The sequence below is a fragment of the Grampus griseus genome (assembly GCF_964374135.1).
Source record: "Grampus griseus genome assembly, chromosome: 16".
In the NCBI taxonomy this organism is placed as follows: Eukaryota; Metazoa; Chordata; class Mammalia; order Artiodactyla; family Delphinidae; genus Grampus; species Grampus griseus.
Window position 1 is genome coordinate 45370085 of NC_139010.1, and position 18405 is coordinate 45388489.

General features: G+C 35.2%; 1 protein-coding gene across 7 annotated transcripts in view; it reads left to right on the top strand.

The window, feature by feature from the left end:
* Positions 1-18405, top strand: part of PCDH15 (protocadherin related 15) — a gene marked incomplete at both ends in the record, with an annotated part of 696762 nt that overhangs the window by 295956 nt on the left and 382401 nt on the right. For all 7 annotated transcript variants that reach the window (XM_082673500.1, XM_082673497.1, XM_082673498.1 and 4 more), the window contains one exon: positions 10364-10474. In XM_082673500.1, the coding sequence (XP_082529626.1) occupies positions 10364-10474 (111 nt within the window). The remainder of the gene's footprint in view (positions 1-10363; positions 10475-18405) is intronic.

Consider the following 18405-nt stretch of genomic DNA (forward strand, 5'->3'; position numbering starts at 1 on the left):
GTTTTCTTGAAGCTAGAGCTGGAAGTCCTGCCTGCCATCTTTCCCTTCCTCTTTTCCCAGAGGCAGCTTCTCAGAACACCAAGGGCTCCCCAAAGCATAGTTTTAAAATCACTTAAGTGACTTTTTAAATTAATGCTTCTCCTTTAGGTTTAATATTAGGAACATAAAAGTGGTGAAGTTAACATTGTATCTTTGTTTTTAAATTATATATTTCTTATATAAGCTTTAAACAATTTTAAAAAACCTGTTGAAATTGTAGAGACTAAGAGCTCTCAATAAGATCTACCTCACAAATTGATTGTGAGAACTAAGTGAATTGTGAATGCATTTCCTCATCTTATTCTCACAAATCAATTAGTTAGTAGTAGTATCTCTATCACATAGAAGCGAACACAGGTTCATAGGTGACGTGACTTGCCTGGTAACACACACCCACCTCTAAGCTGGAGAGTCAGGACTCGATTTCAGAGTAATATGTGCTCCACTCTTCCTCTGTTGTGCTCTAAGAAAATAGTTGCAGCACTTGAGTTAAAATTTTCAAAAAAAATTTAAAAACAAAACAAAAGGCCCATGGGTATAGCAGAGTCAAGGGAATATTTGGGGGGATTTTGTTTTTGTTTTTCCCCTAAAATGTATGCCTCCACATGGTTATAGACAGAGGTAATGAAACCAAGAGATGGGGAGATGATGAGAATGTGACAGAAAAGGACAATAAGTATGAGGGGTTACACAGAAGTCGAATGGAAAAGATCAAAGAAACAGCAGAAGGGAAAAGGGCAAGAGAAACATTTTTTTTTAAGTAGAAATAGGCAGCTGACTATACAGAATATTTCTAAACCATTTATTTTCTTTACTATTTAGATTTTTAAAATAATTAATTGTATGTGTATGTCATGTTTCTAGCTTATATTTTATGAAGGTCATTTCCTAATCTTTACTCCTCAAGCTGTAAAAATGAAACTCCAAGAAAGTATAGAATGACCAGGCCATGTATTTTAGGGAAATATTTATTACATTGCAAACCTACCCAAGGATTAGATATAGTGCGAGACAGAAATTTATTCCTTGGAATGTATCTTTTAGAAGTTTTGTGAGGCTGAAATTCCTTGTTAGCTATGCAGTAATTCCTTCTGAATGCTTCCCCTTTTCAGAGATTTCTGGGCTTGGCATGAAATATAATATGTACTTTTTATTACCTACAGATTGAATAAACCAATCATTCACATGCAGTTTCCAAATTGCAAAAGAAAAAAAACAATGTACTTTAGCAAGCTAGCGCTACTATGGAATAACGAAAGAAATTCTCTGGGCATGGTTCTAATTCAGTGAGGCAAAAGAATAAGACATCATGACGGCACTTAAGTTAGGGTATATTGGAAGAGAAAGCATTAACCAAGTCACATCCTTACAGAGAGAATCCATCTTTAATCATCATAGAGAGTTAATGCAAACCTCAATGCCAGTTTCTTCTCTTATAAAATCTCTGAGAAAGAGCTATCTGATGACTTTTATATTCTTAAATTGTTAAATCTCTAGAAATTCTGCTTATAATTAATAGCATCATAATATTATCCTGCTTATTTCTTAGAGTTAAAACAAACTTGTATGTATTACAAATATATGTAACCTGAAAATGTGGCCCCCTCTGGCTTTTGCAACCACAGTTAAAAATTTCTTTAAAATTAGTCTCACACTGTATGGTAAATAGTAAAAGGTGTAGATTGGTCTGTTCTACTTAAAAATCTCAGGGTATTTTTTTTTCCCTAGGTTATTTTTTGTTTTGTTTGTTTTCCGTCTGATGCTACATTATTCATTAGCAGAAATCACAAATTAGTGACCTGGAGTTTCATTCAACTCACAAAATTTTGTTTGGCCACAAATTATTTTAAATAATTTCTGAGCCAAAATCTAAAAATCATGAAATTTCACATCCAAATTTAGTTTTCTCTGCTCTCTTGAGAAATAGATTTATGACAACCCTGGTCCTGATTTCCAATAAGACAGCATCAGCTACGGTTGAATTAATGTTTTCCCATTAAGCAAACTTCTGTCACTCAGACAATATATGTATATCCATTTTTACCCTCATCACTTCACTCATTTACATCATCCAAGTCATCCTTGTAGAAATTTATGAATGTATCCCGTTGCGGAGCACAGGCTCTGGACATGCAGGCTCAGCAGCCATGGCTCACAGGCCTAGCCGCTCCGCGGCATGTGGGATCTTCCTGGACTGGGGCATGAACCCGTGTCCCCTGCATCGGCAGGCGGACTCTCAACCACTGCGCCACCAGGGAAGCCCCAAAGTATGTTTTAATTAATTCTTCCCATCACTTTAAACACTGGCCTCTAGTGTTTCTGATAAGGGAAGACAATGGAAATTTGAATTATGTTTCCAGTATGTAATGTGCCATTTTTCTTTGACTGTTTTCAAGATTTTTATTTTAATTTTGAGTGCTTGGTAACTTGACCATGGGAGCATGCCAATGTATAGTTTTCTTTGTAATTGTCTTTTTTTAGGGGTTTTGCTGAACTTTAATCTCTAAATTTGTCTTTCACCAGTGAAAGAAATTATCAGACACTATTGTTTAATATTTTCATGCCATTTCCCTGACTCCTCCCTCTGAGACTCCAATTACAGGCATATTAGGCATTTAAATACTGTTCCACAGGTACAGGCTCTGTTCATATATTTTCAACATATTTTAATTACTTGGTTGCAAGCTGGGTGTTTACTATTGATCTATATTCAAAGTTACAGTGTTCTCTGCCATCTCCATTCTATTCTTAAAACTATCCAATGTATCCAATTGTCTTTTTTTATTTATTATTTTTTAAATTTCAGATAGTATAATCTTCAGGTCTAAATTTTCCATATTTTTATAGTTTTTATAGTTTGTAATTTTGGTGAGTTTCCCATCTTTTCATTTATAGTGAGCATATTGTTTTTAATATGAGGATACCCTCATAGTAATGTGTTCCTAAATATCAGAGAAGTAAAAATATAATATCACTTAAAATTATTGACTCATCAAATGTAGTAGTTACCAATTACCAGTACTATATGTCACCACCAATCCTTTAGACAAGGCTTGGTAATTAGCATAATGTATTAGTTATCTACTGTTGGATGACAAACTTAGTGGTTTAAAACAACACACTTTCATTTTGTTTAGTTTCTGTGGCTTAACCTAAGCTGAACTGCTTAGGTTCTCATGTGGTTACAATCTACATGTTGCCCAGATTAGTTCTCATTGGAGGTTTGAGTAGGGAAGAATCCCCTACCAAGTAAACTCAGACTGCTGTTAGAATTAGTTCCGTTATTGTTGTAGGACAGAGGGCCTTGGCCTCTTGCTATATGTTGGCTGGAGGCTGCTCTCAACTCTTAGAAACCACCCTTAGTCCCTTGACTGCTTACTTCCTTAAACCTGCAAGGAGAGTATCTAGAGCTAGTCTGCAGGATGGAGTCTTATATGACATAAGGCAATCACAAGAGTGACAGTTTATCACCTGTGCCATATCCTATTGGTTAGAAGCAAGTCAGAGGTCCTTCCCACGCTCAAGGGGAGGGGATTACACAAAGGTATGAGTTGCTTGTCAGCAAGTGGGAATAGAGAGGCCTCCCTTAAGAATCTGTCATACCTACTATAATGTTCAGTATTATTATCATCATTTTGAATGTCGTATAAACTGATCTACTTTGGAAAAGCACTTTTGAGTCTTTTTGTTTAAGTTTGTGGAAAAAAAATAGAGGAAATGAAGGTTCTATTCTGGTTTTAGTAGAGGATAAATTGAAAATAATCATTTGCATTATTAGGATCCTTTTTACCACACCTGTATTTCCTTTATGATGTAGATGAACAATTATACTAGGAGATGTGGAATAAATAAGAATCAGACATTTTTACTATCCAAAATAAAATTTAAAAAATTAAATTGTCAAATGTTGTAAACTCTTCACTGAAACAAACAAAGCACTTTTATTTAACCTATTAACAAAATCAGAAGAATTTAAATTGCACTTTTTTTTTGCCATTGTTTTTATTGAATTTTATCTAGAATAAAGAAAGAAGAAGTTTGGCGATGAAGAACTGCTTAACTGATTAACCAAATTTAAAGCGAAAGCATTTGTGTTATTTTCCAAAACTTTCTGTCTCTTTCTCTTTTTGGAGACATGCCAGAAGTGAACTTTTTTGGGTTGGAGAAAATTACTTGCTCTGGCTAATGAGATATGGGCGCAAAGAATCAAATACAAGTCACCGTTTCCCCTCCCACTGCTGCAGTGATTGGAGAAAAACATGTTGAGGTGAAACATGCATTAGCCCGAGTCCCTGAGTGAAAACATAAACAGAGCCCACTTGCTGACATGTGTTAGTGTAGATATGTAGAATGGGTACGAAATAAAAAATTCTAATTTTAAAAAATTCTATTAATTTGGGAGTTTTATTCTTGCATCATAACCTATCCTTTCTCGTCTGATATTTTCAGATGAAAATAATTTAGTAAATACCTCATTATTGGTGTCCGCTAGAGAGCAAACTAAGAGGATTTGTACTATGCTCATCACAGTTACTGTAAAATACTATTTTTTTGTGCCTTCATGGTAATAAAAATTAAGGCCATCTACAATACACTGAACTAATTATATTTTAAAACATGAAAAGAAAAGAAAAGAAAGGAAAAAGAAAGATTCAGGAAAAATGAGGAGAATAATTTGTCATGTATTGTGTGGAATTTTTCATTTTGGGGAGTTTATCTTATTTGGAAAAAGGAAATTATTAATATAATAGGTATCATTTGGATATTTTATTTGTTTAATTTATTTAACACCTTTATTAGAGTATAAATGCTTTACAATGGTGTGTTAGTTTCTGCTTTATAACAAAGTGAATCAGTTATACATATACATATATCCCCATATCTCTTCCCTCTTGTGTCTCCCTCCCTCCCTTCCCATCCCACCCCTCTAGGTGGTCACAAAGCATGAGCTTTGTGAACACTTGTGTTTAATTAGGTCATTGCCTAAAGTCCTTCGTTGTGTAAAACTTTGAACCCAGGTTGTTTAACTGTGAGTCTGTGACATTTTAAATTTATAACATATGGACTTTTGAAGCCAAATAGAAGCTTCTAAATACAATTTCCTACGAAATTGGTTAGAAGAAGGTGACAGGAACTGCATTGTAATCTTTCCTTCACCCCTAAATGTGCATATACATATTTGTGTGTGTTTATGTGGCAGGGAGGAATGAGTGTGTATGAAGTAGAGAAACAATTATCAGAGTGTTGGTATTCTACTAGGAGCAAACGAATGTTGCTGCTCAAATCATAGTCCCTTTTGAGTAGACAAGGGCTACATGATCTTACTTAATCCTCCACTTTTCACTTCAGGTAATTCAGATTAGGGGAGTCACACCAAACCATGGATGGTTCAGCAGCTAATGGCATGGTGGCCTGATTCATCCACGACAAGCTTAAGACCAACTACAGACTGATTGGGACACAGAGTTGGTGCTGTTTATTCAAACTAAGAGATAAAGTCACAGTCCTGTTCAACATGAACAAAGGGGGAAAGAGAGAGAGAGATTAGAGGTGATGAAGAAAGAGAGAGAGGGGAGAGAGAGATTCCAAAAAAATGTAGAAAAACAATAATAAGAGAACTTAACATCCTCTGAGAGACTGAGAAATGTTTTCCTTGTTACCTAAGTTCCCACCACTTCCCAGTTACAGGCCCAGTAAAGCATATTTGTACCTTGGTTCTGTCATTAGATAACCAGGAAATAGATATACATGTATATGTGTCTGTGTGTGTCTGTGTGTGTGCAGGTCTCAAAAATCTCTCTTCTTTTGAACTGAATATCTAGTCCTTACAGTTGAATGGATAATATCAAAAACAGTATTTGTAAATATAGCATAGGTATGAGAAGCCAAACAGAATCTTTTCTGCTTATTAGAAAATGATGAATTACCAGAGTTCTCAGCTGAGAACAAATAACACTAAGTACCTCATAGTCCATTTCCAGATCATCTCCAACTGTGGAGCCCAACACCTCCTTACAGGACTAGCAGAGAGGTGTCATTTTATCTACGTTGGTACTAATTCAGCTTCCCACAGGTTAATAAAGAGGGCTGTGGGGGGATGGAATCAACTCTGGAGAAACACGGAATTGTTAGTGTCAACACTCCATCTCCCTTCTTTGCTTAAGTCAGTGTGAGTGTGTGTGTGAAGGAAGGGCATTACACATGCCTCCTACACTTTTTCTCATCCTTCCAACAGTGATAAAATCATTTAAACTGCCCTATGCCCTCATTTACTAAGTGGAGAATTGCCCCTTGTCTGACAGTTACTGAGACACCAAACTGCCAGGGAGTTGTGAGTGGACCTTTCCTGATGGAGAGCAGATGTTTGGGGCCTGTGGGTATTAAGAGGCTTAGTCATTATTGGAATGACCTGATTAACACTGGGCAGGTAGAGGTCAGCATTTAAATTCTCATCACCCAAAGAAACAAGTGCTAGTTCGTGCTTTACAGAGCAGTGTCCAAAATTAACAGAAAGAGGGTCAGGGCCTTATTTCCAAAAAATGTAGGTTGCTTAAGAAAAAGGATATGACTGTGTTCCTACACCCCTCTCCTTTGTTGATGAACCAAATCTCTAAGGATGAGAGGAGAGGAAAATAAATGGTAGAGGAAGGGAGGGTGCAGACTCTACCTCCCTTTCCACCTCAAACAGTTCTTTGACAAGAGTATAAGACTGAGATACTCTTGATACACTGATACACATGCACACTCACACACACATATATCTATATCAGAGTTATGGGATCCTTCTGACGTATTATTTATTATTAAAGGAATCAGATTGAATTAGAAAAGCACAATTTTAGTAACTACTAAAATCGCAAAATATTAAACGCTCAACATGTTATTACCTTTGAGAGTCTTCACTCAAGTTATATTTAAAAGTTCATCCCAATCTAACATCAAGTCAATTTGTTAACGTAACACAACTAGCTCCAAAATAAAGAAAAATGAAATAATTATCCATCTTAAAAATGTATTATAGGAGCTTATTATTGAGTTGAGATCACAAGCAAATGCCAAAACTCTTATATGCTTAACTTGGTCCTTTCTATCTTCTAGTCTAGTGTTTCTCAAAGTAAAACCTAGACTTTCTACATGAGAATCACCCAAGAGTTTTGTTAGAAATATAGACTTCTGAGAATTTCTGGAATTTGGAGGAATAGACTTGGAATCTGCAATCTAAGTGATACATTTCTATGATCCTTATATACTCTAAACTTTGAAAATTATTGTCACATTGCCTTATCATATAATAATTTTAAAAAACAACCATATTTTCTTACTAAATTTTGCTCTTTTTTTCCTCCTTAGGTAGAGCTTTAGAAATAGCATTACAGCAGGGCATTTACTTTGAGTTGATCTAATCCAATATTCTTTTTGCTACAGGACAAATAAAGAGCACCCTAAACATTTATCCACATTTTGTTTCTAATTTTTCTCATGATTATTATTCTGTTTTTTCAAGACAGAATGGATACTTTATAAATACTTGTTTCATTAGTAAGTTAATTTTAACACAAAGGCTTTTCATATGCAATAATTTATAAACAGCATTGATCATAAAGCAGATATTCTCCTTATGTTTCTTGGAACATAAGTATTTATGAAACTCCTAGCACAATTAAAATCTCAGATATCTATAAAAGATGGACTTAGCTAATAAGAATTAGATTTAATTAAAAAATTTTCTTAAGAACAATATAATCCTTAATTACTAACTACAATGCTTGTAATAATTCTATAAATATCCAATGAAAATTATCAGCTAAAATAAGATCACAAACATCCATTACGTTACTTGGTTAGAAATATAAATGTAAGTATTTCCACATCATAGACTGAGAGATCCTTGAGAAATCTGTGAGGGAAAGCAGAAAATGCACAAATAACAAATGCTGTTTGGAAAAAATAATGTAACATAAGAGCAAAGATTTAATCCTAAATTGGATGACAAATAAGATTTTACTGAATAAGATTTGCAGGATTGATAATCCAGAGAAATGACGGATAGAATGTTTAGGCAGGAGAAAATTAAAAGCAAATGTCACCTGCAAAGAGTCATGGCATAAATGGAAAAGAGAGGGGACTGCATGATGAGGACACATAGGCAGGAGATAATCATTTATCAAAGTGCTTTCAGTTGCAAATAATAGAAAACTGAATTTAAAGTGACTTTGCCAACAAAGTCATGTATTATCTCTTGTAACAGGTTGTTCAGAGAAGGGGAGGTATCAGAATTTGTTAAGCAACTCAGAGATATCACAGAGCCAGCTTCTTTTCATTTTCTGCTCTTCCATTTTCAGCATTTTGTTTACTTCTAGATTAACTGTTTCAATAGTTCCAAAATGGCTGCTGATGGTTCCAGGTTTTACATCCTTATAAAAGCATCTGTAAGCAGAGAAGGGAACACTTTTTTTTCTTGTCTCTCTCTCTCTTTACAATTAAGAAAAACTCTTCAGATTATTTAGAATTAGCTCTCACGTACATTTCCAAAACAATCACTGGCAAAGAGTGTGGATTTTCCATGGTAGGATTAGATTTGTCAAAACTCACCCCACTTAGGGTCATAGCCTCCCCTAAAGCACAAAGCCACCAATTATCTGAACTCATTTGGAGTTCTGACTCCAAGGATGAGGTGGCGTTTCGGTAAGCAACCCACCGTATATTTCATAAACACGCTAGAATTGATATATGTCTCTACAGTTATTGAGTCTTTGAAAGTTAACAACCCTATAACAACACACTGAGTTGTGTTTTACAGTGTATATGGCAATTATCAACTAAAGTATTCCCCATAACTAACTTAGATATTTAGATTAAACAATTTTTACTCTCCCTGGCATAGTTTAGAGTCCCGCAGTGTTTAAATAGGCAAAAATTTAGGGAAAATGTCAAACGCCTGTTTTTAATTGTAAATATCTTTTATGGCACATTTTCTATATTTATGTTTTAAAATGTTACTTTTTAAATGACTGAATCCAAGAAAGACCTGCAAAGCCAATTGCATGAACACAGAATAAATCATTAAAAAATATCTATCAATTGTATACTCTGTGTGTGTGTACGAGAAAGAGAGGGGGTCACAGAAGGAGGGAGAAAAAGATGGAGAGGGAGAGATCACAACTCTAGATATTGAAGGTTAATTTGCCCACATTCCCCCAAATGAACTTGAGATAGAAGATTTGAGTCAGCTGTTCTCTCATTAACGCTGTTTCTAAGTAACTCCCCTTGTGTCAGCTGAGTGTATAAACACAGACACACACAGACAAGCATGCACACACTCTTTCTTCCTTCCCTTCCCCTCTTCTTCTGCTTTCTTCCTTCTGCTTTGCCTCTCCCCCTCCCTCTCCCCCACCTCCTCCTCCTTTTTCTGAAGAATCTAAGTATTTCATCTGCTGCCCACAATCACTTGCACGCCTACCACTGCACAAAACAATCAACCAAAAAAGTTCCAATACTAAAAGTAAAACTGACTTGTTGTCATAATTTAGAGACTATTTTATCAGTCTTCAAAATGGCACTAAAACAAAAAAGTGATGTAAGGTCTTTTTAAGACTGAGAGACAGATCTCCTAAATTATATTCCCTTGAGGAATGACTATACTGTCTTACAGTGAGGGCTGCTCATGCCACAGCAGTATTGCTGGAAGGCACTTTGGAAGTTGCCCTTATAACCTGCATGTTGCCAAGAAGAAACTCAACCCCTGTCAGGATAGGAGACTTAACTAATGAACAGCAGTTCTGAGGCTTGGAAAAACAAACAAAACAAAACAAACAAACAAAAAACAAGCTACAGCACATTCTTTTTCACAAGAACACAAAGTTTCAAGTTAATAGTTGTATTTAATACAGTACTTGAAAATACTGAGAATACAGAATGGGCACCAATGTCGAAAAGGGATATTAGGTAGAAATCACAAATTGCAACCTTTGAACTCTTCGGTGTTTAAAAAAAAATTGTGAAAAGATAATATGGTAATAGGAAAGATTTTTCAGATATCTGGGCTTAGAAGTATCCCAGGGCTGTTGATGGGTAACCCTAATAATATATGAAAAACTTACAAGAAGTAAGTTTCCTGGTTATCATTATCAAAAGTGAGACCTATTGATCAGAATGACAAGTTTTTGGAAATAAGAATATTAAATCTGAAGCTTACACTCACATCCTGTTTTCAGATGATGAACATGTTGTCTATAATTTTCTAGGGGACTAAACTGAAATATAAGATTGTCTAATTCATCTTATGTTCAGATGATCTCAAATGTGTATCTTTACCTATTTGCAGACATCCAATGACACCTTTGCAATCCCCCTTATGTTGACTGGAGATGTAGTGTTAAGGAAGAGGCTCAACTACGAAGACAAGACTCGCTACTTTGTCATCATCCAAGCTAATGTGAGTGTTTAATTTCTCTTACTTTCCTCTTCTGAATTTATGAAGTACAGAACTTGCCCAGAATGTATGTGCTCACTGTGACCTCAACAGGGTAGCCCTGCGCTCAGTGTAATTTGTATATTATAGTCTTCTGAATAGGAAATGGGATGGAATGGGGTAGGAAGATTATTCCCACTCACTGTATTCTTCACTCTTTGAATCACTCATACACTTCAATAATTTGTTTTTAGCTCATACTGAAGTATTTCTCAAAGCATGATCCACCGAATGACTGCAGCAGAATCACCTTGGGAGTGTATAAGAAATGCAGATTCCTGGACACAACCTCAGACCCTCTGAATAAAAATTTCAGAAGGTAGAAGTGGAATACCTGCATTTTTTATTAGCTCCCCAGGGAACTTCAAAGTACACTAAAGGTAGAGAACTGTTGAATCATTTATTGAATCATTTATCTTTTATTGAGTAGTTGCTCACTACATCTAAGCTACTATGATCATAACCCACATATATGGACTGCAGTAACAGAAAACCTGAAAAACAATTGCTTGTATAACATTATTATTGTCATTATCATTATTATTTTAATAAAATTCTTAGATTTATGTGGTTCAAGAGTTGATTTGACAGTTCAAGTATATCACCAAGGACTCAGGTTCCCTCTGTCCTTAAAATCCGTCTTTTCCTGAAATTTGGTTGTTTTTCCAATGCCTTATGTCCCATTTGCAGTTGTGATGCTTATGGCTCTGGTGCTAGTGAATACCAGCACCATAAGCATCACGACTGCAATTCAAGTCTGAGTATAAGGGTGGTAAAACTAGGACTTCTTATGTTCATTGATTCTGTCTGCTTTTATCTGAGAGGAAGCTCCTTCCCACCCAGCTTCCCCACACAGAACAGGAATATGAGTCAGCACAGCAGACGGTAAAGTTAAGGAAGTCTGTAGGTGGTAAAGGGGAATGAGACAATCATCTCTGGATGACAAGCAAGTATGGTTCGTCTCCTGGGGCTGGGCATATTGAAAAAATAATAATAATTTGTTAGGAAGGAGGAGAATTGGGCTAGTATTTCAGTAAAAAAAAATCTAACAGGGCTGGCGACAGATAGCATCTGACATTGAAAAAATTCCTATAATAAGTGGCAGGGCCATATTCTGAAAAGGTAGTTAGACTCTGAAGCCAGCCTGTACCTTTAATAACCCCTAAGCATTGTAATCATATTTTTATAGCTGAACAGAAAGACAAGAGGGAGTGGCAAAAGGAAATATCCTCCATCAGCTGTTCTGAACAAGTTTATATGCGAGAAAGTGTTGCTAAGTGGCCATGTTTTGTCTTTTTTAGAGATATTTCAGCAGAAAGGGCATGCATGTTTACATATATAGTATATGTGTGTGGGTAGGTATAGATAGAAATCTAGTTTTTTGAAGACAGATTTCTAGACTTTCATTCAAAATACTTGTTTTGTTTCTTTTTTTCCAATTCAATGTGGGTTGTCTTAGGGCTCAGTAGCAGAGACTAGAGTAGAAACTATAGATGTAGGAAAAAGTAAAACCTCTTAAAGAGGGCCCCTCATCATTCCTCAAAAACGCTGAACCCCTTTTTCTCCTATGTAAATGAAAATGTGGAGAAAAGGTACAATTTTCCTTTCTGACTCAGAATCTCTAATAAAATTTACAGAAAAGTCAGATTGCTATGGAATGGATTTGAAAGCTAATTTTTATTGTGCAATTTAAAATGAGGTGTTTTTTTTTAAAGAAATATAAAATAAAATAAATCTTCTGACTTGTCATCTACTTTAAACTATTTATAAAGACATCTGGGACAATTCAAATCCAATTTGCTAGACTACTCATAACTGGGGAAAGACTGATAAGATTTTAGCATTTCAAGGATAAAATTATGAAATAACAGGATATACATGGATCCTCGAAAGGAAGGAATGGAATTGGTGAGAAATTGAATGAAGACATGAATTTATCTGTAATAGTAATTTTTATACAAATGTAAATTATGCGATACAAAATGTGAATGCTAAATGTAGGAAGTTATAAGATTTTTAGTGTTTTTAAAAGTTTTCAGATTATATCCTTTTAAAAGTTATATAATATACTAAAATTAGGATATATCACAATTTATTCAACTATACTTAAGGTTTTTTTGTTTATTTTTGGTTTTTGGCACAGAACTGATAGCTAATCTCATGATTCTCCTGAGAGGCAGGGAGTATAGTATAGTGGTAAAAGCATGAATTCTAGAACCACATTGCCCAAATTCAAATCCTAGTTCTGCCATTTCCTAGCGTGTGACTTTTGGTATACTCTGTATGTCAGTTTTCTAAGTAGTAAAATGGGGATATTAATGAAATATACCACATAGGGTTCTTGTGAGGATTAGCAAGTTAGCAAACAAAAATGTGCTTAAACTAATGCTTGGAATATATTCTGATATCATTACAGTATTACATAAACCTCTTAAGTACCAGTACTTACTTGTTCATGAATAGATAATTAAAAGATAAAGTTACTATGAGAAAAATTATATATATTCATGTATATATATGTATATACATACATACATATACATATACTTTTCATCTTAGTAGGTAATGCCATATTATCTTCCAAATTGTTGCAGCACATCACATTCCCACAAGTTATAAAGAAAAATGCCTATTTCCTCTACATTTTAGATATATAACTTACTTAAGACAGTGGCTTATTGGAGCTGAAAAGATGGCTCACGCTTGCTTTGAGGGCCAATTTTGGACATCTCTTTCCAACTCCAAGTACAGTGACCTCATTTGTGGCCATGGTGGGAGATATTTACAGTATGGAAAGTGACAAATGCTCCAAGTCACGTTCTTGGGGGCCCTGTGGTGTAGCCATGGCTGCGGCAGCTTGACACGGGGTCTCAGTTCCCCAACCAGGGATTCAACCCTGGCTGCAACACTGCCCTGGCTTTTGTCCCCTTTGGAGGACAAGAGAGGAATATTGTGGATAGACACATGGGCAGGCTCAGTAAGAGTCACATCTTCGGGAAGTTTAAATCATTTATAAGGGGGCAGGCTTCCAGGTCTTTGTTTTCCTCTGACCAGTCGTCTTGCTTTTACCCCTATCTGATTTGTCTCAGGGCCCTCCCCATGTGCCTTCGCCCTCTTTAGCCAAGATGGATTTCAGTGTGAGGGGCTCAGGGAAGTTAGCAAAACTTACTGTTGTCTGGCACCCCGTTTCCTGAGGAAACTTTCTGTGCAAGTGTAATTTGGGAGGTCTCCCTGACCCCAAGAATAAGGGAGTTGTGACCTCCTTATCTTTTACCCCAGGAAGACTTAGCCCCTCCCTCCCCTGCCATTACTGTTATCTTACAGTGTCCACAGGAGACAAAGTCTAGCTATTCATCCTGTTCCTGTTGTTATTTCTATCTCAAAGTATAAACAGGAGGCTAGTTGTAAATGTCTTGCCTGGGACCCATCTATCTCAAGCCTCAGTCGGGACTGCTTGTCTCAGTTGGCTGTTAAACATTTACTTACTCATATATATCAATATCTATACAATTTATATTCTTATATTTATATAGAATAATGATACCCATATATTAAAATATCTTTTAATTATTATTTTATATTCTTTGTAGTTATTTTATTGATGGTATGTAAACCAATGTACAATGTAAACTATGTCAATTAAAAACCTACTTATTATCTTGGAGTCATAAGAAGAGCTGAAATATGAGCAATCAATTTGGACTTTAAAGTAGATGGTTTCTAAGAAGCTAGAGGTCTGATGATAAATTACTGAACATTACTCAGATTTGGCCTGGCTTTGCTTAGAGTACAAAGATTTGATTGATTTGCAAAAGGAATCATTCAAATTTCTTGTAGTTGTGAGCATGTTATGATTTTTTATCCATGTGAACATGTTATGATTCTTAAATAAATTGCAAGAGTTTTGGGTGACCCACATTAGAAAACTTGTCACTTATTTTCTTTAGAATTTTTGCAACAGTATTACCCACACCGTTTTTTAAAAAATATGAATAGCCAATGAGGCAATGAAATTCCAGAAGAAAGGAGAAAAAAATCTAGGAAAGGAAGTTCAAAGAAGTACAAAAGTCAGGGGTTTCCTTTTGTTGAAACTTCTGATACATTCTGTCACCACAAACTCCAATTTTGATGTTACCCTAAATCATAAAAAAATCAAACCCATCTCTATACATCGATATCTTCAAGCCAACTCTTTCTGTATTATGGTTATCCTGAGGGAAATCTTAAGGGCTCTTAACTACTCAAGAGCCCTTAAATAATTGTCAGAAAGAAAAGATTTATATTTCATTAAGACTCATAGCAAGAATACTTTTTGAATTATTCTGTCAATTAGCAGTGCTATTCCATATTTTCACATACATCAAAAATCTAAAGAAGGGACATAACTATCTTTCATAACCAGATACTGTATTTAAAAAATATATGATACTATATCTTTCTCAGCTCTCTCTTTTCTCTTAATGGACTCGAGTATGCAAAAAATGTGTGTAAACTGTAGGGATGAAAAACTTTTTCCTTCTTCCCTTCCAGGTTCTGTTGACCTAAAATAAATAGACTGCCCGTTATTTCTCCAGCAAAAATGGGTTTATTTGGGATAAGAAGGGAATTGCAATTTGGGGTCAACAACCACGGTGAGCCATGTGCAAGTCCCTACAAAACAAGGGAAGGAGAGAGAGGGGGAGATAAGAAGTTGGGAGAGCTATAGTAAACAAAGAGACCATGGCTTTTCATTAGCTGAGCTGTTGTAAGGATGGAAGAGGAGGCATTCTTCTTCTTGTTGAGCTATGCTGTCCTTGCAAAGTGTGAGGGCTCCCCCTTCTGGTCTCCTGACTCTGTTTAACTGAAGTTTGTTGAATTTTTTACAGTTCTTTGGCTGGCCTAAAAATTAAATTAACATAACACAGATTAACAAGAGAAAAACAAATTTAATAATGTATGTGTAGGAGCTCCATAAAAAAATATGAGACTGAAAAAAGTGACCAAAGCAGGCTGTCTTTTAGACAAGGAAACTACAAATTTCTGAAGAATTTACAAGGCAAAGAGGTTTGGGCTCAGGGTATCACATTAGAAAGGACCATGGTACTTTTACACAGCCTCTTGGCCCTAAGTTCCCTATTTCTGGTGATAATGATGCCCTCTATTCTCCTGGTACAGGGAGGGTTCTTTTCATATGGAAGATCTATGTCCTGCTTTCAGGGGGACAAAAGATGATCAAAATGTCCTCCTTGCACTGGCTGTTTCTTAAGAAACTTTAATGTAAAATACTCAATATGCCAATGTAGCATATTTTGGGGTGGCATATTCTGCTCTTCTTCAAAACATTGCAGTTATATAGGTTTGGATATAAAAATTACTTTCTATACTTTCATATTTCAAACTATATAAATCACTTTTCAGAATAACCCCTATCCTGACCTTTCCTCATGTCTACCTCCTACTGATATGTGGAATAAGTGCTAATATTACAACCATTGTTTTTAGTTTTGCCAGTTTCTTGGGCATGTTCTGGAGAGTAAGACTGAAATAGGAGGATAATTGTTGATGGTTTAAGAACTATTTATAAAATTTTCAAGTAATGAAGATATTGCTTGAAAATTTTATAAGTAAGCAAAATGATAGTATTCTGTTTACTAGTATGCATAAAAGCTAAGGAAAATTAGTTAAACAAAAAAGACACTTTCAAGAAAAAGAAAAGAGAAGAAAAAAGGAACACACTTCTAAAGTGATTTAGACCCAGGCAAACTTGTTGCTGTTATTTTCTTTTTCGAATAAAGAAATCTAACAGAATCAAGTTACTAGGGTAAGTTTTAAAATTTCAGTTGGTGATAGACCATCTTCCATTGGTGAACAGAAGCATGACAGATTCCTCCAAGGTCTTAGGTAACTGAGTTAGAGTCAAAAGACTCAAGGCAACTCTAATTATGTTGCCATTTTTTTTTTTTTTTTTTTTGCTTTCTCTACTGCAAATACCAGATAAGGTAATGAAAGAGTACTTAATATATGTATCTATGAGTGAGTCTGGTAGGTGCCTTTAGCCATTTTGTCAACTACAAACTACTTGAATACTAAGTATGTAAGTGTTAGAAGTCTCTTTATTCCAAGGCTCCTATGACATTGCCTCAAAAATAAATCTGAACATCAGCATTTTTGTCTCATACTCATTTTTAAAACCAGGTTTCATATAATTTCACAGTATTTGTTAGAGTCCAGATTTTTCCTGGCTCCACTCTACATAACCAATATTTGACTTAATACAGTTCTAAATATAGAGCAGATACTAGGTGAATTAAAAATTAGCATTTATCTCTAGTTTGATCAAAGAATAGTGTGCAATTAAACTATTTTATAGCAAGAAAGCCTTTCTATTGAGATGAAGGAATTGAAGTCTTACTTATCATTTGATGGTTAGAGGTGTTTTATTTCTCTAACATTTTCATAGTTGAAATATTTGCAGTTTTATAAAAATGTGCTTTGTAAAAAGTGGATTGTGACAATGAGTTAGTTGTCTCTGAGCTATTTATAAAAGTAACTTTCTTTGAAATTCTACTAGGCACAGATCTCCTTTTCTGAAACAAATTAAAGAATAGTTCTTCCTTACAATATATTGATGAAATTTTCTACTTATTTATTAAATAATTAATTTTAAAAATGCATGTCTTTGATATGTCAGATATCATGTTATAATACTGTATTGTGATGTTATGAGACCAGATGATTGGAGGCTTTGAATAAAGATGCTAAGTATTCAGTGATTCAGTGACAAGGTCAATACCACTTCCTTATGAGGCGTTGAGAGAATGTTTCAGCTAGGTCAAATCTCACACTCTGATGAATATTCTTTGTGGCTCTTTGAGTCTACGTTGTAGTTATCTCTCTGCTTTTAAATTCCTGCATGTCAGTTTTTATACTGGATTATTCTTTGTATCACCTGCAATTACTTGCATAACCATACTCACAGTGGTTATGGAAGCTAAATAAAGGTTTCATATAATTAAATGTTTAATGTTAGCAAATATATAAATGATATGTGAAATAATAACGCACATTGAGAAAATACAAATGAAACTGTCAAACTGGGTTAACTTTGAAAGAGATACATTCTTGCTTGCCAGTTACAGTCACAGTTTCCTAAATTAATGATATCTTATTTTTTATTTTATTTTATTTTTTGCGGTACGCGGGCCTCTCACTGTTGTGGCACAGGGTCCGGTCGCGCAGGCTCAGCGGCCATGGCTCACGGGCCCAGCCGCTCCGCAGCATGTGGGATCTTCCCAGACCAGGGCACGAACCCGTGTCCCCTGCATCGGCAGGCGGACTCTCAACCACTGCGCCACCAGGGAAGCCCAATATCTTATTTTTAAATGTCTAAAATTTTAAAGTGTTACCTTATTTTTAAAATGATAGAAAAGAAATGAAGGAAAATAGAAGAGGAGAAGGAAGGATTTTGGGGATTAGTTTTTAATATGTACTGGATTTTCACATAACAATGAATGCAAATGTAAATTTAATGAAATCATATAAAATATGTAAATAATTATGTTTTATTTATACCACTCCCAATTTAGAATGTTATTTCCTTTATTCAGAAGAGTTGTGAGCAGCAGCATTATACTAGAAAGAGTAAAATATTCCTTTCTTTTCGGTTTTTATCTTAATTGTCAGGGGCTTTGCTTTAGACAGTATTTTAAGATCAAATTTGGTTCTGAACTGGAAAAAAAGCATCATGGATTAACAACACCTTCCAGAGGCTTGCAAGTTAGGAATGTGCATGAGGCCTATTTTCATATTTCATTATAACATGTTATATTTATTGGTGGCAAATTCTGGGGAATCTCCATGTACACATAAAACATGTTGGTAGTTTTTGTTACTATATCTCTGCTCCCAGTAGTAGT